The sequence below is a fragment of the Leptonychotes weddellii genome, chromosome 5, assembly GCF_054177405.1.
Source record: "Leptonychotes weddellii isolate Sample4059 chromosome 5, ASM5417740v2, whole genome shotgun sequence".
In the NCBI taxonomy this organism is placed as follows: domain Eukaryota; kingdom Metazoa; phylum Chordata; class Mammalia; order Carnivora; family Phocidae; genus Leptonychotes; species Leptonychotes weddellii.
In genome coordinates this window covers 22,505,095-22,530,498 of record NC_138373.1, presented here as the reverse complement: position 1 = coordinate 22,530,498, position 25,404 = coordinate 22,505,095, and the positions used below count along the sequence as shown (strand labels likewise).

Here is a 25,404-nt window from a genome sequence, read left to right as displayed (position 1 = left end):
CTCGGGGCTCGATCCCACGACCCTGAGACCATGACCTGAGCCGAAACCAAGAGTTGGCTGCTTAACCGACTGAGCCTCCCAGGTGGCCCCAGCCTATGTCTTTTTGATTCCAGTTGAGTAACATGGAGATGCACCACCTAGATCCGCCTTCGAGGAAGAGGGCAGAGAGCGGAGAAGTCACATCCTTTCTGGGGAAGCCTGCGTCGCCGCCGACTGGGTCAAGTTCGGGTCTGAAGGCCTGGTCCTTTCCACCCCATGTGGTCCACTTTGATGGCAGTATTTCTTTTTTTTTAAGATTTTATTTATTTATTTGAGAGAGAGAGAGAGAGAAACAGCATGAGAGGGGAGAGGGTCAGAGGGAGAAGCAGGCTCCCCGCTGAGCCGGGAGCCCGATGTGGGACTCGATCCCAGGACTCCGGGACCATGACCTGAGCCGAAGGCAGTCGCTTAACCAACTGAGCCACCCAGGCGCCCTGATGGCAATATTTCTTTCTCCTGGATCTCCCTGCCAGGTTGGCTGATAATTTGCCAGGTCACACCCAGCTCCACTTCTTCCTCCGCTTTTCCTTCACAGGTATTGATCCCTAAGCGATCTCTGCACCAAACTCTGTCTCAGCGACTGCTACGGGAACACCCAGTCTAGAACCACTGATACTGGGAGAGGTCTGAAGAAGCAGGCAACAAGGCAGGGCTAAGGAGCTGGATGGCTTCCCTCTAGGCTGGCAATCAGTTGTGGTGGGTGGAGCACCCTCAGTCCCTGGCACAAGGTGGTTCAAACTTTCACTGAGTGAGCTGGGAGGGTGTCCAAGGGGCAGGGAATGCACCAGCAGAAGCCATGTATCGGGTAATGATACATTCATTACCAATACAATCGGGAACAGAGGAAATAGTATGCATAAGCATAACTAGGTTGGATGGCTATTGCTACAAGGCTTCGATGCTCTACAGAAAGATACTTATCAGCCGAGGACGAGTCACAGGCCCTTGCTCTAGGAGTGAAAGCCAGAGAACCTCTTTGGTTGCAGACAAAGAAGTTGGCAGGAGGGCAGACCAAGCCCAGGACTCAGAGTGACCGAACTTCAAAGGCAGTGAAGGTCCCAAGGAAGGCATGCATTATACGATGGTCAGGGCCCTGGTTAGGACCCTGACCCATGGGAAGAGGTCATCTCGGTGGTACCCCCAAAGATGTTTCCACTTTGGGGGCCATTCTGAATAATGCTGCGATGACCCCTCACGTCTGAATACCTATCTTCAATACTATTGGTTATATACCCAGAATTAGAATTGCTGGGTCATATGGTAATTCTGTTTAACTTTTTGAGGAAGCACCGTCTTGTTTTCCAGGATGGCTTCACCATCTTATATTCCCACCAGCCATGTATAAATCTGTTGATATTTTTGTTTTTCTTTGGGGAACCGCCCACCTCTTCGGGCCCATGTGGTTTAGGTGATATCGACTCCCACACCTTTCTGCCCCAGAGATGTGCATCTAAGCAGGGTCTAGCCAACCAACATATGCCAAAGTAGAGTGTGACTGAGCCTGACCAATGAAATTCAACTCTGAGTCTAGAACAAACCTTGGATTTTTGTTACCTAGAGCAATAAATCCACCTCCCCTCTTTATTTATTAAGCCAGTTTAAGTTGTGTTTCCTGTCACTTGTGCTCAAGTAACCACTCTGTAGCATTAAGACTTGCTTGTTTAAAATCTCTGTGTGGGAGCTTTATCTCCCCCGTGTTTCACATTTATTGAGTGTCCGATCTACACTAGGTACAGCTACAAGACAGTGCTGGAGTCGGGCTCACTGTGAGGGGGCAAGACCGGATCAGTGAATGGTCAGAGACACGATCTTGCAGACAAAGGGGAACTTGTGGTTGCAGGTGTTATCATTCCGTGACCTCAGAGCTGCAGTGGCAAGAAGCAGAGAACCTGGGTGAGGGTCCACCTACCACAGTAAAAGTCACCTCACCACCCCACTGGAGTAAAAGCCCTCTCCAGTGGCCTCGTGTCTGCACCAGCACCCCTTTCTTGCTGATGCTTGAGGAGGCAGCTGTCCAGCCTTTCTCTCTCATAAGGCTGGTCTTGACTTGCCACTGTGCATGGGGTGGGACAAACTTCACCCTGAGGCTGGGCCCAGCTCTGGCTACCAGGCTCCAGCCTGGCCCCCAGGGTAGCAAGTCCCCGTTCCATCCCTCCCTCCTCTAATCAGGAAAAGAAAAAGGAGCACAGAGGGAGTAGCAGTTGAGGGCTTGAATCTGGACTTTGGTAGGTCTTTGTTTGAAACCCACTTCACTACTTGCTGTGTGACCTTGAGCAAATCACTTAACTTCTCTGAGCCTCCGTTTCTTCATCTGCAAAATGAGAATATTAATAGTTTTTACTTCTCAAGATTGGTGTGAGGAGTGGCAATGTCATTAATGCTGATGGCGGTGATTGCTAATACCTCATGCGAGCCATTGTGGCCACTTTATGTACATTAGCTTCTTTCTTCCTCACAGCAACCCTGTGAGTTAAGTCTCATGAGCCCAGTTTGCAGATGAAGACACCGAGGCACCAAGAGGTTAAGGCATTCACTTTGGGCCACGTGATTAATCAGGGGTGGAGCTGGGTTTCCAGCAAGGGCATTCATGCTCTTGCCCATGTGCTGGACCAACTGTACCTCCTATAAGCCTCAGATCTGCCCTGTGGGTAGGAACGATTACTAAATCCATTTTACAGAAGAGGAAACGGAATGTCAGAGAGAATAAGTAATTCCCCGCAAGGACACAGAGCTAGAAAGCAGCAGGGCCAGGGCTTGAACCCAGGTGTGTATTCTTTTCACTGCTTACACCCGGATGCTGCCCCAGGCGCACCTCCGTTCTCATACTCAGGAGCCTGGGGTGAGGGCTGGTACTTGTGTGCATTGGTGAGCGGACACGGAAGCACTGTCCTTTGGCCGATCTTTGTACAAGTCCCTCCCCCCACCCGCCCCGTGCTTGCGTCACTAACACGTTTTCATCCAACAATGCAGCACTACGTACTGTTTAAACTGTATCCACTGGGGCGCCTGGGTGGCTCAGTCAGTTAAGCGTCTGCCTTCGGCTCAGGTCATGATCCCAGGGTCCCGGGATCGAGCCCCGCATCCGGCTCCCTGCTCAGTGGGAAGCCTGCTTCTCCCTCTCCCACTCTCCCTGCTTGTGTTCCCTCTCTCCCTGTGTCTCTCTCTCTGTCAAATAAATAAATAACATCTTAAAAAAAAAAAAAAAGATGAACTGTATCCGCTGTGGAGAAGGACGCCCCCAGCCACCTAATTCGCCAGTCTCCCTGCCATCCGTGGCACTTCCCCAGCACCCCTGCGAGAGCCCTGGTCTCAGGGGCACCCACCGCTGGTGGGCCGGTATCATATCTGCACGCAGTCCTCCTCTTCTGGGTCCGCGTGGACACCGTCACCCGGCTGGTTCCCGTCCCAGTAGCTGTAGTCATAGGAGGGGCCGTCGGTCCATTCAAACTGCCCTTCCTAGGCAGCCCCATCCAGAGTCCGAGGAGGCAAGCCCGCGAGAGAAAGATCTGGCAATAGCGCCAGCCCCACCTCCGGGAAGACACTGTAACACCTCCATGCGGAGCAGAACAGAAGTCCTCACGTGGATGTGAGACACTGTAATTAGCACCACGAAACTGTTTGGTGAAGCCTTACTAGGTGCCACGCCAGGCGCGTTAGCCGCACTGTCCTCCGAGCGGGCATCTGCATCTCCCTTTCAGAGATGAGGAAACCGAGACTCAGACTGGTCCAGCCAAATTCATACCGCTCATAGAGCCTTCCTGCTGGGATTCAAACCCACGTCTGTGACTACAGTACCCAAGACCGTACCTACTACTCCACTTTTTTTTTTTTTTTTTTTAATTTACCAGTGGGCAGGGGTCACCCTTCATTTCTTTCCTTTTGTCCAACATAGTGTGTATTCTTCTTGCCCGAGGTGGGACCGCTCTGTCCAATTACAAGAAAACGCCTGTTGGGAATGTGATTGGTGTTAAAATAAATGTGCAAATTAACTGTGGGGAGAACTACATCTTTGCAATGTTCTGGAACACAAGCCGTTTCTGCATTTATTCAAGTTCTTAGAAAAGTCTCCCCCGAAGCACTGATGATTACGGAGGGGGCGTCAGATAATGGAAATAGCATGCCGCCTCTACGAGAGAGTTCTCGAGCTTGCCTGTCCAGCTCTACCCTCTTCTTCCCTGCAGTCTGGACAAGGGGCTTAACCTCTCGGGTCTGTTTCCGCACCTTTACAACGGGGCTAATATCTCCCCCAGAAAGCTATTGTGAGGGCTGACGAAGTAAAGCACGCAAAGGGCTCACAGTGCCTGGCCCTGAAAAGAAAAGTTTAAAAAACAAGCCCTTTGACTGTACTGTTTGTTATTATTATTCTTAAATCTTGTAATACAAGTTCCTTAAACCCCAATTAAGTGTGTTCATCATCCCATTTTATTTTATTTATATGTATATATGTGTATATATATATATATATAAGCTTATTTAAGTTCTCTCTATGCCCAATGAGGGGCTTGAACTCACGACCTCAAGATCAAGAGTTGCATGCTCTTCTGACTGAGCCAGCCAGGCACCCCTATAATCCCATTTTATTTTAATATTTATTTATTTGAGAGAGAGAGAGAAAGCCCATGCGTACAAGAGCGGAGAGGGGCGGAGGGAGAGAGAAAATCCTCAAGCAGACTCCCCGATGAGCACGGAGCCTGACCTGGGGCTCTATCTCAGGACCCTGACATCACGACCTGAGCCAAAATCAAGAGCCAGACGCTTAACCGACTGAGCCGCCCAGGCGCACCCTCCCCCCTCACCATGGCCCCATTTTAAAGTTACTATTACAAATAGAAATGTTGTCGGGTTTTTTTGTTTTTTTTTTTTAATGACAACTTCTATATAGTTTCTTGCCAGCTGAATTCTATGGGTTTAAAAGATGTATCTCTGTCGAGTCTGGTCAGTATGGTTACCTCTGCCACTCTGATAACAGCCCCAGCCAGCCTAAACGAGCCGTGATCGTGCTCCAAGCACCAGGCTAAGCTCACTGACTTTCTACAACAAGGCACTACGAAGAAACTGAAGCTCAGAGAGGTTAAAAAAAAAAAAAAAAAAAAATGCCCGAAGTCACCTACCACCCAGTCAGCCGCAGGACGGGAGGGGGAACCGGGGCCCGGGAAAGTCTGGGGACAAAACTTCCAGGTGGGGTCTGCGGTGATATCACCAGGTATAAGATCTGGCGTCAGCTCTCCGTTTTGGCCTAACCCTTCACCATGAATCCATTGACCACTGCCCCGCTCTGCATCCCCGACCCACTGGTCTTTAACGCCCTCGAATGGGTCAGAAGTGCTCACACCTTAGGCCTTTTGCCCATGCTGTTCCCTCTCCCTGGAATGCTTCTTCCTCTGGCTGACTATTTATCCATTAGATAGTAGCTTAAATGTCTCTAACCTAGGGAGGCTGTGGCAGCCACGGAAGGACACTGCCTGGAGCTCCTTTAGGAGGACCGGCTACAGGGAACATGGCTGACTGACCGCCTCAGCTCCCCTGCCCCTTGGGATTCATCCCAGCATTCACAGTGAGACCGGGCTTCCTCCAGGCTGTGCCCTGTCAGTGACTCAGCAAGAACTCAGGGGTGCTAGTGCTGGCCCATTCCTGCCCCATGTGGGCTTCCTCTCCTGGCCCTCCTTTGCCTGTGGACTCCCCACGGGCCTAGCCAAGTCCTTCTCAGAACTCTGCTATAATCAGAGGCTCTTCCTCCCTGGTCTTCCTTCCCCCGCGCCCCTCCCAGGTCTCAGACCCACCTCGCTGTCCGGAGACCTTCCCTGCCTCCTTATGCCCCCTCCTCTTTTTTTCTTCACAGCTTTTTCCCCTCAGAAATCTCTTGCACATCTAATCATATTTTTGTGTCTGCTTTTTCGAGAACTCAGACCCAAACAAAGGCCTCCCCTGACCATACTATGTTCCCATCATAGGCTCATTCACACCACTGTATTCTAACTGGGGCATCTCGGTGTCTGATTTCTCTCCGTGTGCTGGGCACGCAGCAGTGACCTGGCATAGAGGTTCCATGCACAAGGTTGGCTAAATCGAAACGGCGTCTTGGTTGGGAGCTTCCAGCAGCACCTGGTAGTCACGGCTTCCTTACCTGTCTGTGATCATGAAGCCCTGTCCAGACGTCGGCTGGGATCCCAGGCACACAGCTGTTGACAAGGTCATACACAAAGACATTCTCTTCCCAGCTGCAAACGTAAGGAACGCAGTAAGTGGGTTATTCCTTGCTTCTTTTCATAGGACAGAGTTGCAAACTGAAAGCAATCCTTCTTAACCTTCCTGGACCACAGTAAATTGAGGGTCTGATGCAACCCCGCTTTTTCCTTCTTTAATTACATCACCCATATGTGACTGCCCTGCCAGAGGCACCTCTGGATTGGATTCATGCCAGTTCAAGGCAGATCTCAGCACTGCTATTCATCCGAAAGATTTAAATCTGCCTCAAGGGGCGCCTGGGTGGCTCAGTTGGTTAAGCGATTGCCTTCGCCTCAGGTCATGATCCTGGAGTCCGGGATCGAGTCCCGCATCGGCTCCCTGCTCAGCGGGGAGTCTGCTTCTCCCTCTCACCCTCCCCCTCTCATGCTCTCTGTCTCCCATTCTCTCTCTCAGATAAATAAATAAAAAATCTTTAAAAAATAAAAAAATAAATAAATAAATCTGCCTCAAAAGCACGAGCAAACAAGGTGGACTCGATTGACAATATCATGAAGAAAAAGAAAGAGGTTTATACCAAATTGCGCCCATCAAACAACTTAATGAAAATCTCCACTAGACATTTTTGTTTTTTCTCAAAAGCCCTCCTTTTGCTGCCAGTCCTTACTTACCCTACTAATTTTTTTTCTTGCATACCATCTCCAAAATCTTTTGCTTTCCTGGAAAATTCAGCTCTGGTCTTGAACTTACAGAGCCCACTCCGCAAACCAAAGGCCTCCAGGGAACAGATCACTCTCCTTTAGAAAGTGTCTTAGTCTTTTCAGGCTGCTGTAACCAAGTACCATACACCGGGTGGCTTTCCAACAACGGAAATCTATTTCTCACAGTTCTGGAGGCTGGAGGTCCAAGATCAGGGGGCCAGCATGGTCAGGGGAGGGCCAGCTTTGGGGTCACAGACTTCTCACTGTATCCTCATAAGGGGGAAGGGGCTAGGGAGCTCTGGAGGGGCCTCTTGCAGAAGGGCACTAATCCCATTCATAAGGGCTTCACCCTCCTGAACTAATCACCTCCCAAAGGCCCCACCTCCCAATACCATCACATTGGGGGTTAGGTTTCAACATGAATTTGGGAGAGACGCAAAGATTTAGTTCAAACGATATCTATTAAGCAGCTCCCTGAATATGACTGCCTGGAGAACCGTGTCGAGAATGATTCAGAGTGCCAGAAGTCTGAGTGCTTCTGGAACGGACTACTAATTTCTTCCACAAACACAAAATTAAGAAGAATAAACATGTCTGCTTTGATTTGCTACCAATGGCTCAAGACAAAGGAAATTTAAGAGTGGGCATTTTGGACAAGGCGGCAGCCTCTGGACAGCGGCCATTCAGACGAAGCCAACGAGAGCAGACACGCTTTATGGCAACACAAAGGGTACAGCAACATAGTCCTGTTTTGAAGTGAGTTATTCGTGGGCGCCTGGGTGGCTCAGTTGGTTGAGCAACTGCCTTCGGTTCAGGTCATGATCCTGGAGTCCCTGGATCGAGTCCCGCATCCGGCTCCCTGCTCAGCAGGGAGTCTGCTTCTCCCTCTGACCTTCCTCCCTCTCATGCTCTCTGTCTCTCATTCTCTCTCTCGCAAATAAATAAAAAATAAATAAATAAATAAAAAATGAAGTGAGTTATTCGTTAGGTGTTAGGCCCAAGGCTGATAACTATTACTTCATCATAACTTCTTCAACCCACTAACGTTTACCTTTTAATGCCATGTGGAAGCCAAAAATGGGAATCCCTTGCCCAGTGGAATCTGTTCCTCAGGGTTTGGGAACTACTTGAGTGGAGTGTGCCTGTTGTTCGTCCATTGGCTCTCACCTCCCTTGCCCACCCTCCTGAGCTTGGCCAATGGCATTTTCCAGGCTCGCCGATGTCCGGGCACTGGGTATGCCCTTACCTTCCTCCAGGGTCTTCCCGCAGCTCCAAGGACCACGTCCCCACATGACTACAAGCCAAGAAGGAAAGGCAGTGATGGAAACTGGGCCTTCTCCACATGCCCGTGTCCATTGATCAGGGAGGAGAGTATTTCCAAGATGCCCCTTACAAACTTCCCCTTACATCCAATTGGCCGAACTGGGTTTTATGGCCAGTGGGAGCTGCAAAGGAGGCTGGAAAGTGAAATCTAGCTTTCTTAACTTCTTACACAGGCAACAGGCAAAGGGATTAGTCGTGGCTGTGGAGTAAGCTACTAGAAGGGTCTGCCCCAGTGCCATTTTGATGTGAGGATTCAATGAGTTCATTGGTGCCATACACACAACACAGTGCTCAGGGAACATGTTAATGATCGAATGGAAATTTCTGTGTGTCTATCTCTCTATCCATCCATCTCCATTTGTTGTTTTTAGCAGCAGACAGCCTTCAGCATCCTTCACTGATTTCTTTTGTTAGGTGAATTATTTTATAAGCTCTTTGAAATAGGAGGTGAGAATCCCCCAGAAGACACCAATGCCTTCTGCTATGGTTTGAATATTTGTGTCCCCCCAAAGTTCCTATGTTGAAATCCTAACGCCCAATGTGATCATATTAGGAGGTGGGACATTTGGGAGGTCCTTAAGTGGGAGTGCCCTGATAAAAGAGATGCTGGAGAGCCCTCTCACCCCTTCCACCATGTGAGGACACAGCACAAAGATGGGCCATTTGTGAACCAGGGAGCGGGCTCTCACCAAGAACCCAACCATGGCTGGCACCCTGATCTTGGACTTCCAGCCTCCAGAACTGGGAGAAATACATTTCTGTGGTTTATCAACACCCCCCCCCCCCACATCTGTAGTATTGTTGCAATAGCAGCCTGAAGAGACTAACACCAATACTATTGGAGGAAATGGAGGGGAAAGAGGGTGAGCGAGGCAGGGCTTGCATGCCCTCGGAAAGATGAGCTGACATGAGAACACTAAGTAAGAACTGAGCCCCTGAGATGCCTAAGGTGATAATAAATGAAACCATTAACAGCTCCCACTGTTGAGCACTCGGCCAAGCTAACTGTGGAAGAACTTCAGATGCTTGGTCTCCTTGGTCAGATCGTGCACGGAGGAAGTGATGGAGCTGGGACTGGTCCAGCACTATCTGACTTTAGTGCCCTTAAGGCACATCACATCTCCTCCCGTGGGCTTCTCCATCTGGAACATCTGCTGTTCCCATTCCTTAAGCTTCCTAAATTCTTCAAGGTCCTGATCCAGGACCAGTTTTTCCAGGAAGCCTTCCATGAGCACCCCCTATCCACTCCTGGACCGCCTGGAACACCCATTTCTGACCTCTTAGGGGTAGGCTGGTTGGTTTAGTTCTCTATTTCTCAAGGTCTGGTCTCCCCAAATGGGCCACAAGGACCACACAGACCAATATCAAGTCTTATTTCTGTTTGACATCTTCTCTCTCATGCCGTCAGCAGGCTCGATTCAATATCGATGTTCCAAGAGTGTGTGGTCTGACATGGGAATGATCCAATTTCTGGGGACAAAGTGTTCTTCAGCCCAGTGGGTCGCTGACCTTGGTCCTACCCAGCTGGGTAAGCACTGGCATCCCCCAATGCCTCTCTCGTGCACAATTTGGCTACATTGACTGCTGAACATACATTTTGGTGGATGGCTGCCCAGTCACTTTTAGCGATTTTGCCATCTTTGCTCAACAACACCTGCTTGGGAAACTATTTCAATAATTTATTGCATTTCCCCCATATCTGGTCAAAAATAACAGGAACAGAGAGAGAAGCCCAAGGTGCTACTGCCAGTAATCAGGAGCATGGATCAGATGAACTTAACTCAATTCAACTGTCGCTTGAAACAAAGATGGAAATTATCAGGTAAGGAGAAAGTATGAGGATCTTAAGCTTCAATCAGATGCTCTGCGGACATAAACTGATTGTGTGTGTAATTATGAAAGAAAAAAACTGAAAAAGCATGAAAAAAACCACCAGAAATATAGACTCGGGCTGTGTCTCAAAGACAAGATGTAATTAAGGATTTTATAATGGTGTCTAGCTTTATGCAAACTGAACTTCATGTATAATAGATGAATGAACTGTTCAGGTTTAACTTTCCTACATGTCTTCAGGAAAGTATTATATGCCAACATGGAAAACTACCTGTAAAGGAGAGGAAAGGGAGAGACTGTTAGTGTAAGAAAGGCAAGGAGGAGCAGTAGGAGTTGAGAAGGCAGGAAGAAGGTAAGCCAAGGCAGAAAAGAACAGGAATTGGGTCATGGATTGTCGGAAGTCCCCCAGTTTGCCTGGAATCCTTTCTGATGCCCAGCTAACCAAGGTTGAGGTTACGAGCACCATGAGCAGGCTGAGCTGCCCTTCCTGTGGGCTGGCTAAACGGAAATCTTCATTTGGAATTTTTTTTTTTTTTAAGAGAGAGAGAGAGCCAGTGCTGGGGTGGGGGGTGGAGGGAGAGATAGAATCTTAAGCAGGCTCCACACTGAGCATGGGACTCGATCTCACGACCCTGAGATCATGACCTGAGCTGAAATCAAGAGTCGGACACTTAACCGACTGAGCCACCCAGGCGCCCCGGGAATCATTTTATTTTATTTTAATTTTTTTAAAAGATTTTATTTATTTATTTGAGAGAGAGACAGACAGAGATAGCGAGAAGAGAGCATGAGCAGGGAGGAGAGAGAGAAGCAGGCTCCCGCTGAGCAGGGAGCCCGATGCGGGGCTCGATCCCAGGACCCTGGGATCACGACCTGAGCTGAAGGCAGACGCTTAACCGACTGAGCCACCCAGGCGCCCCAACCCCTGGAATCATTTTAAAAATATACTCTTTATCACATGGATCTCATTTTCCTCTATAGGCTCACAGTTTCTGAGAACTTCTTTGATCCATCCTTGTCACTGCCAATCCTGCGCTCTGTTCTCTATCACAGGGAATTTGCCCTGAAGACCATTTTTCACCGGTTTTCTTGTCAGCTGCCCTGCCCGTGGTGGGAGGCACAGATGAGGGTGGGAGGGAGAGAGAAGCCAGGGTATTTGTCTCCCTCTCTGCCTTGGGAGTCACTGGCAGGGGCTGCCTCACCCCGGTGGCTCCAGATCCTCTAAGGCTGGTTTGCCCTCCCGTTAAGGGTGGGATTGGCTTCCTGCCGTTGTGAATCTCTGGACTGCCTCACTACTGCCTCTTTAAGTTCTTAGATTCCATCACCCGTGTGTATTAAATTCTCTGTTTTGAATATTTGTAGTGGTTCCTGTTCTCCTGATAGACCTGACTGCCACGCTATATTCCCTCAGCACCACTGAGAATACAGTGGGAGCTCTCCACATTGGTTGGATAAAAACATGGAGGATTCGCTTACACACTAAGATAGAGGACCCGTTCTCCATTCTTACCAAAATTCGGGGACTCTAAAGCATAAAGAACCAACTGTCTTTCCAGCTTCAAGTCTTTGAGATTCTTTTTTTTTTTAAAGATTTTATTTATTTATTTGAGAGAGAGAGAATGAGAGAGAGCACATGAGAGGGGGGAGGGCCAGAGGGAGAAGCAGACTCCCTGCTGAGCAGGGAGCCCGATGCGGGACTCGATCTGGGATTCCAGGATCATGACCTGAGCCGAAGGCAGTTGCTTAACCAACTGAGCCACCCAGGCGCCCAAGTCTTTGAGATTCTTGAAAAACAGAAGCAGGATTGTGAAGTTGTAGTTTGGGCGCCAATGGAACATAGCATAGTTGGCTTGAAGGAACCCACACATGGTCCAGGATGTCTGAGGTGAAAACAAGTCCTAATAGGGTGATGAAAAAAATGCTCTAGGAGAGGTGGTCGATGAGTGCAAGTAGGGTGCCATGGAGTCAGGGGGACTTCAGTGAAGAGATGAGCCTGAAGGTTAAGGAGGTATTTATCTGGAGGAGAAGATGGGGATAGGAATTCCCTGCAGAGGGAACAGATTGTGCAAAGGTATGGAGGAGCAAAAGGGCTGGATCAGACTGGAGAACTTTGAGACGGTCCGTGTGGCTGGGGCTTGGGAGACACAGAGGAATGTGGAAGGAGGCCGTGGTGGGTGGGCTATGGAATTCAACTGTTCAGGTTCAAATCCCAGCTCCACCACTTTCTAGCTAGCTAACTTTAAGCAAGTTACCTTTCTGGAGGATCAGGTTCCGTGTCTGTGCAATGAAGATACCTACCTAATATGGTTTGAGAGAGCTTCAATATGATGATGTATATAAATGCCAAGCAAATAAATGTCAGTTATTATTCCTCATATTATAGTCTCCGTATGTATGTTATGTGAGTTGTTATCACAGGGTCAAGCCCTCTGCACAAAATCAGCACTTATAAAGACGGATCCTGCAGCTTGCTATTTGCCACCCAGGATAAATGCTTTGCCTTCTACCGTTTCAATGAGAAATTGGGCTGGACCTGAATTCAAAGAGAATTCGGGCTAGATCAAAGCTAGCTAGAATTACCCAAGAGAAACACCAGTGAGAAATGCCATTTTTCACTCCCCTTTCCAAAGGGGGTGCTTGGTTGGGCCATGGGGGATGGATGTCCACTCACCTGTGGATGGAGGTCAGTTTGGTGGATTTCCTGCCAGTGGAGAACTCAGAGCAGTAGAAGTTGGCCTCGGCCCAAGTCTTATTGAGAGGGAAAAATCTATAGCAGTGGCCTTTGAACTCCATCCAGAACAGTGGGCACAGGGAAGCCCGCGGCAGCTCCGGCATGCCTGTGGGCAGAAAGAAAACAGACTGGCAGGAGGGTGGGCAGTGCGCAGACATTGTTCCTACAGCTTGTGACGTCTTTTCAAGAGTGAACATAAAACATGGCCCATTATGATTAGTAAAATTCTACGCTTGAGGTCCAAAGAACACGTGCATACCTAACATTTACCAAATGACAAGAGTAATATACGCTTATTATAGAACACTTGGAAAAATGTTACTGCTCTGGTGTATTTTTCTTCATGTCACGCTTGAATGCAATGATTTGTAAAAATTCAATTGTTATATTGTACTATACATACCTGTCAGTATTCCGAGTTCCAAAAATGAGAACGTATTTCCCCCACGTCATTATAAATTTTTGTAAACATGGTTTTAAATAGCTCTCGAATCCTCCACTGAGTGGCCCCCCTTGAGTTGATTTAATCATTCCCCTATTTGTGGATAATTAGACTGGTTCCCTTTTTTAAAAACAATTACACCCAGTGCTGAGATGAACAGCCCTTGTGCATCAAGCTTTTTCAGCATTTCTGGTGATTTTCCGAGGAGAGATTTTTAAGGCTTTGATACAATTTTGCTAAATTGCCTCCTGAAAGCAATTTATACTCCCACGGTAATGCCTGAGAGTGCCCATCTCACAGTGCCCTTGCCAGCGCTGAGTGTTATCACTTTCATGGCAATCTTTGCAAATTTTATAAGCAAAAAATGGTATCTTGTTTCAGTTTGCAATTCTGAGCTCTCTGGTGAGGGCGGAGATTTTTCCACGTGTTTAATGACAAATGATAGCCCATTGAACTATTTATATCTGTAAGCCCATCGAACTGCTGGGGTTCAGGATGTGCTCTTAATTCTGAAAAAAAAAAAGCACACATGGAAAACCCATGATTGAGACAATAAAGTTCTCCCAAGCGTCAGCCCCCCTGAAGGCTTCTTAGGAGATACTCTTTTTGGAAACGACTCAAGATGACTGGCTGGGGGGAGGAAGGCACGCCGAGAACCTTCCTTGAACAACGTTAGGTGGCGCCCCCGTAGCAGTGGGCGGTGGTGAGACCTGTTGGACTGGGATCTGGAGCCCGGGGTCCCAGCCACCAGCAATGGCACATTCCCTCCCTTCTTTTTTTTTTTTTTTAATTTTTTTTTTTAAGATTTTATTTATTTATTTGAGAGAGAGAATGAGATAGAGCGAGCATGAGAGGGGGGAGGGTCAGAGGGAGAAGCAGACCCCCCGCTGAGCAGGGAGCCCGGCGCGGGACTCGATCCCGGGACTCCAGGATCATGACCTGAGCCGAAGGCAGTCGCTTAACCGACTGAGCCACCCAGGCGCCCACATTCCCTCCCTTCTGAGCTGTCAAACTGACTGACATTTGGGGTCCCTTTTGCGGCCACCCAAGGACGTGGGATCTTTGCCTTTCCAGCCACTGTAATAGCTGGCTGAGCTCTTGAATAATTAAGTAGTGGACAACACTCTCGGAGCATTTGTGACGTGCCAAACACATACAGGGAAACGGAGGCTTAGACAGGTCAAGTGACTTGCCCAAGGTCATCCTGCGAGTCCGTGGCAGATAGGGATTTGAACTCAGCCTCGGGATACCATAGTCTTTGATCTTAAAGTCCGCAGGATGTTTCATCAAGGGAAATCAACAGGGCTGAGAATGGTTAATAGTCTTTTAGCACTTACTTCAGGAGGTTGGTAGGCCAACTAATTGGGCCAGATCAATTCGCGGAATGCGTGGCATGTATGGACCGCTCTGTGATAGTATGATTATTAATGATTAGCTCAGGGTTGATGGGGCTTCGGGGATCCAGCGAATCCCCTGAAATTAAATGCAAAATCAAAAGTGTGTATGTGTGCGCGTGCACATGCGTGTACCTCTGTGCATTTATTTGGGGGAAAGGAAGAGTCAGTTGTTTTAATCGAGAGCTCTGCTAAGCAGACAGGATCCATGCTTCCCATCACTGACCAGAGCCACTGGTCTTTCTTGTTTGACCGGAACCAGCCCTTCCCCCACCCAGGCAGCTGTGCTCGGCAGTCCTGGCTTGTCCCTTCTGCGTGTTGCTGAGCTCTTTGTAGGGATTTTGTGGCACTGCATTTTACGTAGAGAGAGAGAGAGAGCAATAATTAAATGAAGGGGGCTGGAAGGGGAAAGGAGGGGGCAAGGGTCCTCGCTCCCCTCTCCCCAAGGCCCAAAGGCTTCTCCTGGGTCCTAAAGCCTGGTGGATATTTTAAATCAAGTCTCCCTGTGGAAAACAAGCTCCCTCCTCCACTCTGCTGGTTCCTTTGATTTTCTCCACTGAACAAACATGCCTGGAGTGAAACATACCAGAAAATGGTGCTGTGACAGGTCACTGCTTAATTACTCCCTTTTCTTTTTTTTTTTTTTAAGATTTTATTTATTTATTTGAGAGAGAGAAACAGCATGAGAGGGGAGAGGGTCAGAGGGAGAAGCAGGCTCCCCGCTGAGCCAGGAGCCCGATGCGGGACTCGATCCCGGGACTCCAGGATCATGACCTGAGCCGAAGGCAGTCGCTTAACCAACTGAGCCACCCAGGCGCCCCTTAATTACTCCCTTTTCCACCTGGGCAGGCAAAGGCCTTTAATTGGAAGGATCTGGGAGGCAAAAAGCCACGTGTTTGCACTGGGATGATAATGAACTCCACCCTGCCTGGTATCCCGCACCCCCTTTGCCTCTGGGATTTGAGAAACTGAGAACTGAAGGATCTCAGAGGCCATTCATCAGCCTGAACCCCGAAATAGCCTTCGCTAATCCGTGTCTCCCTTGTGAAGGGATTTCTCTAGGTTTATAGCTTTACAAGTCAGATAATGATGACAATATAATAAACAGGATCAACACTACTGAGCTTTCATCTGAGCCAGGCATTGTGTCAAGTTCTTTGTACATAACAATTCATTTAGCGTTCACACATTCTACAAGGTAGGTACCACAATCACTTCCACTTTACAGAGGAAGAAACCTAAAGACAGAGAGGTTGAGTAACTTGTCCAAGATCACACAGCTCCTAAGCGGCAGAGGTAGTTTTTAAAGCCAGGCTATATGGCTCCAGACCTAATTTAGGGATTCCTGCTGCATTTAAGCCCATTTCCTTTAGTCTCAGTCTTGATGGCCTGGTCCTTCATTCACTCCTTTTCATTCAACAAGTCCTATCGGAGCACTACTTGGGCTCAGGCAGTTAGTTGGCTAAATGCTGGAGATACTGTGGCCAACTACACAGAGATGGCCTCTGACCTCTTGGGTCTTACAGTCTAATGGAGACCGACATTAAGAAAAATAAGCACAGATATAAAATGTCATTAATGTGCCATTTGTGGATGTGTGTCATGCAGGCAAAAACTCGAGGGAGCAGCCCCCAAATTATTTTTGGAAGCTGGTTGTTTGCCCCCTTTGTCTCCCTAGTTGAACTGGTGGCCGCCCCAACCCTCTCTGCAAGGAGCCTGTGGGGTGATTAAGACAGGGCACCAGAGTCCCCTTCCCAGATGGGGGAATTTCAGGGAGTTGCCATAGGAGCACCGAAACATGTCATATAAGGATTTGGAGATCTGGGAGGCTTCCTGGAGGGGATGATATCTCATCTGACACCTGAAAGGTAAGAGTCAGAGAAAATGTTTCAAGTGCTGTGTGGACACAGCAGGTGCAAAGGCCCTGAGGTAAGAGAGAATGGAACATTTGGAGAACATTTGCAAATGGTTCAGCCAAGCTGGGAATCTGAGGGTGGCGGGGAAGGCAAGAGATGAGGCCAGAGGTGACAGGGAGGGGGGAGGGGTAGAGACAGGAAGGCATGCACAAAGGAGCTTGTTGCTCGGGAAACCAGGAGGCCAAACGGTAAGGTCTTTTTACCTCAATTACCAGCACTAAAGGTCACCAAGATCTCCCAGCTGGGGTGGGAGTCAAAGTCTTTGGGAGCTCTGAGCTTGTGAAGAAAAAAGAACACATCAGTGGAGTTCAGGGCTCATTTTTCTCTCTCTCTCTCTCTTTTTAAAAGCATAAATTGTCACCTTCCCACTCAATCTGGCTGCCTGCTCCCCTGGCCCCAATCCAGCCGCCTACAAATGCACTACCCTGCTGCCTCCTGCCCAGATCAGCCTTGAGAGCCAGCCAGGAGAGGAGGTGAGGAAGGCTCTGGGGTCCACATCCCAACCCCCACCCCACTCCCACTACTGGGCCCCAGATGTCCCAGGAGACAGGAGGAAGAGTCTCCCAGTGTCCTGGAAGGTGGCTACTGGGAGGGCTCTGTCACCCTCACTGCCTTTCCTTCCTGCTGTCTCCCTGGTTCACATGTCCCACCATCAGACCATCCTCCTCACCAGTGAGTCCTGGCTCTGGTTTCCAGAGCTGGCGGTCCTGGGCCTCTCGTGTCTGAGCTCTGCTTTCCCTTCTCTGGGCCACGCTTGTGGCCACATGATACAGAGGAAAAAAGCACTGGGCCCTTTCTTCTATTGCCCAAACAGCGGCCATTCATTCGGTGGTGAGTATGTAACTGCTGAGACCAGCCTCGGAGGGTGTCAGTATCATCCCCATTTTACAGCTGAGGAAACTGAGTCTCGGAGAGGCTAAGTCACTTATTCCCACAGCTAGCAAGTGGTGGTATCGGGATGAACTCAGAATTCCCCAAACACTAAGCGCCTCCGGAAAACATCTTTTTTCTGCCCTTGGTTTTCCCATTTATAAGACAAATATATTAAACACCAAATTCAACCACATCATGGATTGAATGTGTGCGTCTCCCCCTCCTCAAATTCATATGTGGAAGCCCTAATCCCCAATGTCTTTGGAAGGGGGGCATTTGGGAGGGGAGTAGGGTTAAATGGGGTTATCGGGGGGCACCCATGATAGGATTAGTGCCCTTATAAGAAGAGAAAGAGAGACCAGCGCTCCTGCACCCCCACTTTTCTCTCTATTTGTGAGGACACAGCAAGGTGGCCATCTTGGACCCAGCAAGAGTCCTCACCAGGAACCAAATTGCACAGGATCTTGATTTCGGACTTCCCACGCTCCAGAACCGTGAGAAATCAATTCCGATTGTTTGAGCCTCCCAATCTATGTTTTTTGTTGTTGTTGTTTGTTTGTTTTTTTGTTTTTTACCATAGGTTATAGCAGCCTGCGCTAGTTGACTAAGACTAAAAGTTAATCAAGCCAATAAGTCCATGTCTCCCGGGTGTCTATTTGGCTTTGAGGTCTGTGCCCTCAAGTTGCTCACAGTCTGGGGAGAGGAACACACTCACGACAATGAGTCATCATATACTAAGATACAGTCCAGAAATATGCAGAGTGCTCTGTGCCCATAGAGGTGGGGTGGGGAATCGGGTCAGAGTGTCCATGGGGCACTCTGGGATCTGACTCTATGATTCAGACTCCGAGAGGTATTCTAGGAAGTGCGGACATCCAGTTGCTCAGACCTCTAGGCTCCAGCTTGGACTCTGGAGTCCAACGGCCCCCGTTGGACACTCAGCTCTTTGTGCCTCCATTTTCTCATCTATAAAATGGGCATGATGATAATGCCTACTTCACAAGGCAGCCATGGCCTGGCTCATACTTGGCATTCTAGTAAGCATTAGGTATTACTGCAGCAGAGACAGCCTGGGCCCCGGAACCCGCCTGGAGCTGGGAGTGCGGTGCCAGCCTGATTCCCCTGCCCACCCCTGAAGCCCTGCAGAAGCAGCACCCCACCCCCACCCCCAGCTTCAAACGCCTTGGTGGAATTGCCTTTGCTGTGGAGAGTTCTTGGCCTCAGGAGCCAGGAAAGGAAACTTGATGGTAATGGTTGAAGAACCATAACAGCAAATATTTATGCAGCTTTTACTAGGTGCCAGGTCTCTTCTAAAGCACTTTACATTCATTAATCCCCTTGTACAATGTGATCAAAGCCAAGTTCGCACAAAAAGTTTTGGGAAAAGGCTCTAGTCTGGCTAAACCCTCCCAAGTCTCTCAGAAGTGTCTAAAGCGTTTTTTTTGTTTGTTTTTTTTTCCAGAGCAAATCTCAAGGTGTGGCTGAGTTGCACTTTGTGCGTATATTTGCATGTTCACGGAAGGTCAGGAGACTTGGGGTGAGTGAAGAAATGACAGATGCTCTGTTCTGCTTTGCACGGGAAAGCTGGGATCCAGAGGAGAAAGACAAACAGGGCGCATTCTCAACAAAGAGGGCTCTTGGCTGTGCACTCACCTTTGTGGCCTGCAAAGGCCCACCAGGACCCTAGAGGAACCCTTCCTAGTCACACATCAACATGCACACTCTTGCTCACACACTCACACACACACACACACGCTTACACTCACACATTCTCATCTGGGTTGAAGTCACCTTCCTCTAGAAGATCTGTCTGCTCAGGCTCGAACTAGGCTTTCTGCCGGGCTGGGAACCTGGAGAGCCGGAGATCTACCCCTTGGCAGGGTCACTGGCCTCTGTAGGTCTCAGTTTCCCCAACTGTAACATGTTGGGCTGAATGGATTTCCCCGACCCTTCCTGCCAACTCCAGTTCTGAGCTCTCCAAGACGGCTGGGTTTGAAGTGATCTCAGTTCCCCTCTTGGCAGAAGAAGGGTGAGCTGGGGAGAGACCTCTGGAAGGTCCTTTCTCCAAGGGAGGCTTTTGTCACAACAGAAAGCTGTGTCTCCTGACCACTTCTATCGTATCACCAACAAGTGCAGTAGCAGAAGAACTCTCATTCTTTAAGCACTTAACAGGTGCTACGCACTTCATCTGCACGATCTCATTGATGATCCCCAAAACATTTAGTAGGCGCCATTATTATCCCCCCTCTCCAGGGGAGGAAACTTGATGCTCACAAAGAGGTGCCACAGGTACAAGCGAGTGGGAGAGAAGACTCCCCACTTGCTCCCACTTGCAAACTCAGCCTCAGGCCCTTCCCACACACATGGGACGGAAAGGCAAGGCCATGGGATATACAAGGCAGACCTCAAGGATATTTTGTCCACCTTCTCTCCTGCTCGCCTACTGCATGGATGAGAAGACTGAGGCCTAAGAGCAAGGATGCAAAGTCACGGTTATGGACTGAATTTTTGTGTCCCCCCCCCACCCTGTTCATATGTTGGAGCATTAAGCCCCAGTGTGATGGTGTTTGGAAGTGGGGTCTTAGGGAGGTAATTAGAGTTAGATGAGGTCATGAGGGACGGGGGCCATGATGGGATTAGTGTCCTTACAAGAAGAGGAAGAGAGACCAGTGTGTGCACATGCGCTTTCTCTCTCTGCCACGTGAGGACTCAACAAGAAAGGTGGCCGTCTATAAACCAGGAAGAGAGCCCTCACCAGGGAACGGAATCAGGCAGCACCTCGACTTCCCAGCCCCCGGAGCTGTGAGCAATAACTTCCTTTTGCAGCCCGAGCCAAGGAAGACAGAGTTTATGATAGATCAGAGCCCCTAATGCTTGCCTAGATAAACAAAGACCACCACTCACCTTGGTTTAAGAGGGATGCCCAGGTACATCTGAATTTCAGCTAAACAACAAATCACTTTAAGTCTATGTCCCACTCAATCTTTGAGAAATGCTTATACTAAAAGGTGATTGTTTATCTGAAATTCAAATGTACCTGGGCATCAGGTATTTTATCTGGCAACCCTATCACCCCACTGTTTCAACTCACCCCAGCACCATAACAGCCCAATAATGGGGTCTTATGGGAATCCTACACTTTCATTATGAGTTTAACGGGGATCAAAATAGTATGTCTGTCATAGGCTTATTGCAGAGGTTAAATAAATCCATACACAAAAAGTGCTTAAAACAATGCCTGGCACATAGAGAGGGCTATGTAAATCTTAACTGGTTATAGGTATTATCATTATTTTAAATATTTTTTTTAAAAGATTTTTATTTATTTGAGAGAGAGAGCACAAGAGGGGGGAGCGGGAGAAGCAGACTCCCCGCCGAGCAGGGAGCCCGATGCGGGACTCGATCCCGGGACTCCAGGATCATGACCTGAGCTGAAGGCAGTTGCTTAACCAACTGAGCCACCCAGGCGCCCTATTTTAAATATTTTAAACAGTGTTTGGAAAGAACCCTTACAGTGGAGGCGACAGGCAAGATCCTCAGCCCAGAGCAGACGTAGGATTCAGGAATCTTCCTGCCCAGACGTGGTTCCCTCACAGTGAGCACCCTGGTCTTCCCATTGCAAAGAGGAAGAAACGGAGCTCCTTTGAAGGCCTGAGTCTTTCACGTGGGACACTGGGAGGCCACATGCCAGAGGCTGGTAATTGCTGTCCTAATTGCCCGGGACACAGAAAACCCAGAGAAGCGGGCCACCAAGCAGTGGCCTCCAGGGAGGTCATGAGAGGGACAACTGTGTCCCCTTGCATGCCTAACCTGTGGTGGCAAGCAGCAGGTCTGAAAGGTCCCTGGGAACAGACGTCACAGTCAAGGTGGGGGTGGCCCCCGCACCCCTGATGCCAAATGCCAACAGAAATCCCGTTTTCAGATTTTGCTGTGGTGCCAGGCACCAAGCGCGAGCACTGCCCCACTTTATCTTATTTCCCTTGCAGAGTCGCCCCAGAGGGTGTTACTCTGACCCCCATTTTCCGAAGGAAGCTGAGCTCAGAGAGGTTAAGAAATTTGGGCGAGGTCACACCGTTTTTAAGATGCTAAGCTGGGATTTAAAAATCAGGACTCTTGGGCGCCTGGGTGGCTCAGTTGGTTAAGCGACTGCCTTCGGCTCAGGTCATGATCCTGGAGTCCCTGGATCGAGTCCCGCATCGGGCTCCCTGCTCGTCAGGGAGTCTGCTTCTCCCTCTGACCCTCCCAACCCTCCCCCCTCTCATGTGCTCTCTCTCTCAGTCTCTCTCTCTCAAATAAATAAATAAAATCTTAAAAAAAAAAAAAAAAATCAGGACTCTTTGAGTCTGAGCGGGGGACAATGCCGCTGGCTGGGGTGGGGGGAGGGGAGCCGGAAGGGCTGTCGGGAGGCTCAGCTCGGCTCCCACCACTGCAGCCCAGGCTAACCAGGCCTCGCTGACAGAACCTCAAGTGTCTGGGAGGTGTTCTCCTCTCCTCCTGCTCTGGCCCTGGCCCCGGTGCTCACCTGGGCTGATACTGATGTCCGTCTGTGGAAAGGCCTGTGCAGAGGGGAGGGTCAGGGAGGCCGCCCCCACCCTTGCATCCCGAGGCCCAAGGAAGCCACCTGCAGGCCTGAGAGGAGGAGAGAGGCCCTTCCACTGGAGCTCTCTTGGGAGCAGGCGGAGAGCTGCTGGGAGCTCAGGACACACTGCAGAGCCTCCAGTCTCCTCCTTCTCCCCTCCCTTCTCTCCTCCCTCCCCTCTGCACTGCCGGAGACAGCTCTGAGTGACAGCCTGAAAGCTGACCCTGGTCAGCCCCCTCCGGGGAACTAAGAGAAACCACCGCCCTGCTTCTGAGCCACTGTGTGGCCTTGGGCATGTGCGGGCTTCTCTGAGACTCCATTTTCTCCTCTGTGAGATGGGATAGTAACAGAGCTTGCATCCGGGCCTGTCACAGGAGATAAAAGCATCTCGGGCCCCCTCAGAGGAAATACATACCAGAAGGTAAAAACAGAAGTCGGAGGCAGAAGTGGATGGGGCCTTTGTTCTTGGGCTCAGCTCGTCCCCACCCCACCCTGGCCTTGAAGGCCCTAGAACACCGCTTGCCTAGGAAGCAGCAAGGGGGGCCTAGGCGGGTTACCCTCCTCCCTTTCCCTCTACCTTTCAGGGTTTCTTAGGGGTTAAAGGAGGTGCCAGTAGAAGGTTCTTGGCCCAGAATAAGTGCTCAATGAAGAGAAGCAAACATTATCATTCGTGCACAAGTCTCGCGTGTGGTTTGCTCTGACTTAACATAAATGTGTTCAAATCCACCGGTGTTTCATTGGGAAGGTCACTGCACTTATGAGTTAGTATCTCCGAAAATCGGAGTCTTTCTCTCCCCTGCTTCATGTGTTGTCAGGCAAGTCACTCTGCCTTTCTGAGGCCTCAGTTTCCTCCTTAATAAAATAGGGGACACCAAGAGTACCTACCTCACAAAGAATCAATGAAATCATTTGTTTGTAAGACTCAGCATAATGACCTCACTGATATGAGGAATTCTTAATCTCAGGAAATAAACTGAGGGTTGCTGGAGTGGGGGGTAGGGTGGGAGGGATGGGGTGACGGGGTGATAGACACTGGGGAGGGTATGTGCTCTGTTAAGCGCCGTGAATTGTGCAAGACTGTTGAATCTCAGATCTGTACCTTTGAAACAAATAATGCAATATATGTTAAGAAAAAAAAAAAGAAGAAGAAGGTAGCGGGAGGGGAAGAATGAAGCGGGGGAAATCGGAGGGGTAGAGGAACCATGAGAGACGATGGACTCTGAAAAACAAACTGAGGGTTCTAGAGGGGAGGGGGTGGGAGGATGGGTTAGCCTGGTGGTGGGTATTGAGGAGGGCATGTTCTGCATGGAGCACTGGGTGTTATGCACAAACAATGAATCATGGAACACTTCATCTAAAACTAATGATGTAATGTATGGTGATTAACATAACAATAAAAATTTTAAAAAAAGACTCAGCATAGATGCTGGCAAATAGTAGGTGTTCAACAAAGGATAGCAAATTTCGCTACCATTATCACGGATCCAGTGCAAGCCTTCTCCTGGCAGGAGACCCTGCATACTCCCCTCCCTCCCCTGCTTCCTCTCCTGAAATGCCCCATCGGGTTCTCTGACACTCCGTGTGGCTGGCACCCCCAGGGAGGACTTGAACCTGTCCCAGGCACTCACTTCTCTCTGGTACCTGCTGCCATGCCTTCAAGGTCTAACTGCGGTGCTCACTGGGCACCGGGTGGAGAGCCTGCCGAGGCCAGACTCAGGCTGCAAACACAGCTCAGGCTCAGTTTCCTCCTCATGCCCCACGTCTACCGGTTCCTCAAAACGCTGGGCTGCTGCACACCCCAGAGCGTGCATGTGTATTTATTTAATTTTTTTTTTAAGATTTTATTTATTTATTTGAGAGAGAGAATGAGATAGAGCGAGCATGAGAGGGGGGAGGGTCAGAGGGAGAAGCAGGCTCCCCGCCGAGCAGGGAGCCCGATGCGGGACTCGATCCAGGGACTCCAGGATCATGACCTGAGCCGAAGGCAGTCGCTTAACCAACTGAGCCACCCAGGCGCCCTGCATGTGTATTTATTTAGGAAGGACATACACTTATTATGTCCGTGTTATGCATCGATGACTTACTGTACTAATAGATCAGGTCTGTTATAAAATACCCCTCCCCCAAACTGACATATATTTTTTTTGAAGGTTGATATAAAACATAAATATAAAATTTGCATCTTTTCTCCCCACTCTCCATCATCTGGTGCAATGCATTTCGGGAGCCCCTGCTGTCACAGAAATCAAGCACCCTCCAAGTGGGAACCCTCCAGGTGGGGACGAGGGTGGTCCGACAGATGCCATCGGAAATTCTTTTGAAAAGTGGAGGATCCTTTGATTTGGCAAATGAACTAAATGATCTGTGTTGATAATGTGTCAATAGGTGATGGCTGAAAAGTTTTGGTAAATGGGTTCATGCCCCCTCTCTGGATGGAAACAAGCGGAGTGTTCGTTATTCGCCCAATCCCATGCACTGGGGTCTCCTGGGAGCTCGTTCAAAAAGGCAGAATTTCAGGCCCCACCCCAGACCCCCCGAATCAGAATCAAGGGGTTGTGTGTATGTTACAGTTTGTGAAGCATTGTTCTAGGCAGGGGTAGGCAAACTTTTTTTTTAAATTCTATTTTTAAATAAAAATTGTATATATCTAAGGTATGCAACATGATGATTCAATATACCCGTGCACAGTGAAATGCTCCTACAGTCACACTGATTAACGTAGCATCTCCTCACACGGTTACATTCTTTTTGGTGATGAGAGCACCTGAAATCTACTCTCTTTGCAAATTTCAGTATTCAGTCCAGTATCATTTTCTGTATTCATTATGCCGCGCATTAGCTCTCTAGACTCATTCGTTCATCCTACTTTATTGTAACTTAAACTTCTGTAGAGCCAGATAGCAAGTATTTTAGGCTTTGCTGGCCACACGGACTCAGGCACAACTACTCAACTCTGCCACAGACTATAGGAATGGACCTGGCTGGCTTCCAATAAAACTTCATTTACAAAAATAAGCAGCAGGCTGGATTTGGTCCATGGGTCCAAGTTTGCCAAACCCTGCTTTAGACCTCAAGTTTACTGACCAGAAAGTAGGTCATTTCCTTACTTAACAAATCAATCTTGTCATTTGGAGGTTGTAGAGGTCTCTTCGTAACATAGTATATACATTTTCTGTCTTCCTAAAGTCATATTTATTGTGTGATGGCATTACCCGCCCTCCCACCCCCAGATACACCTCCACACACACTGTGCTCATGGTGGTCTGGGGATTCAGACCACCTCCTCTCCCCTCCTTTCCCCTCCCCTCCCCTCCTCTCCCACCTCTCCTCTATCATCTATCTATCTATCTATATCTATCTATCATCTATCATCTCCGTTAGTTTCTTAGC

General features: G+C 49.1%; 1 protein-coding gene across 1 annotated transcript; it reads right to left on the bottom strand.

Moving 5' to 3' along the window:
• Positions 1-289: 289 nt before the first annotated feature.
• On the bottom strand, positions 290-23,665 carry CLEC19A (C-type lectin domain containing 19A). The gene is given in 6 exon segments (XM_081818877.1): positions 290-1,904; positions 3,363-3,495; positions 6,164-6,257; positions 12,751-12,916; positions 21,958-22,119; positions 23,656-23,665. Coding segments are annotated over 6 exon segments (645 nt in total). The 3' UTR covers positions 290-1,824.
• Between the last annotated feature and the right edge of the window lie 1,739 nt (positions 23,666-25,404).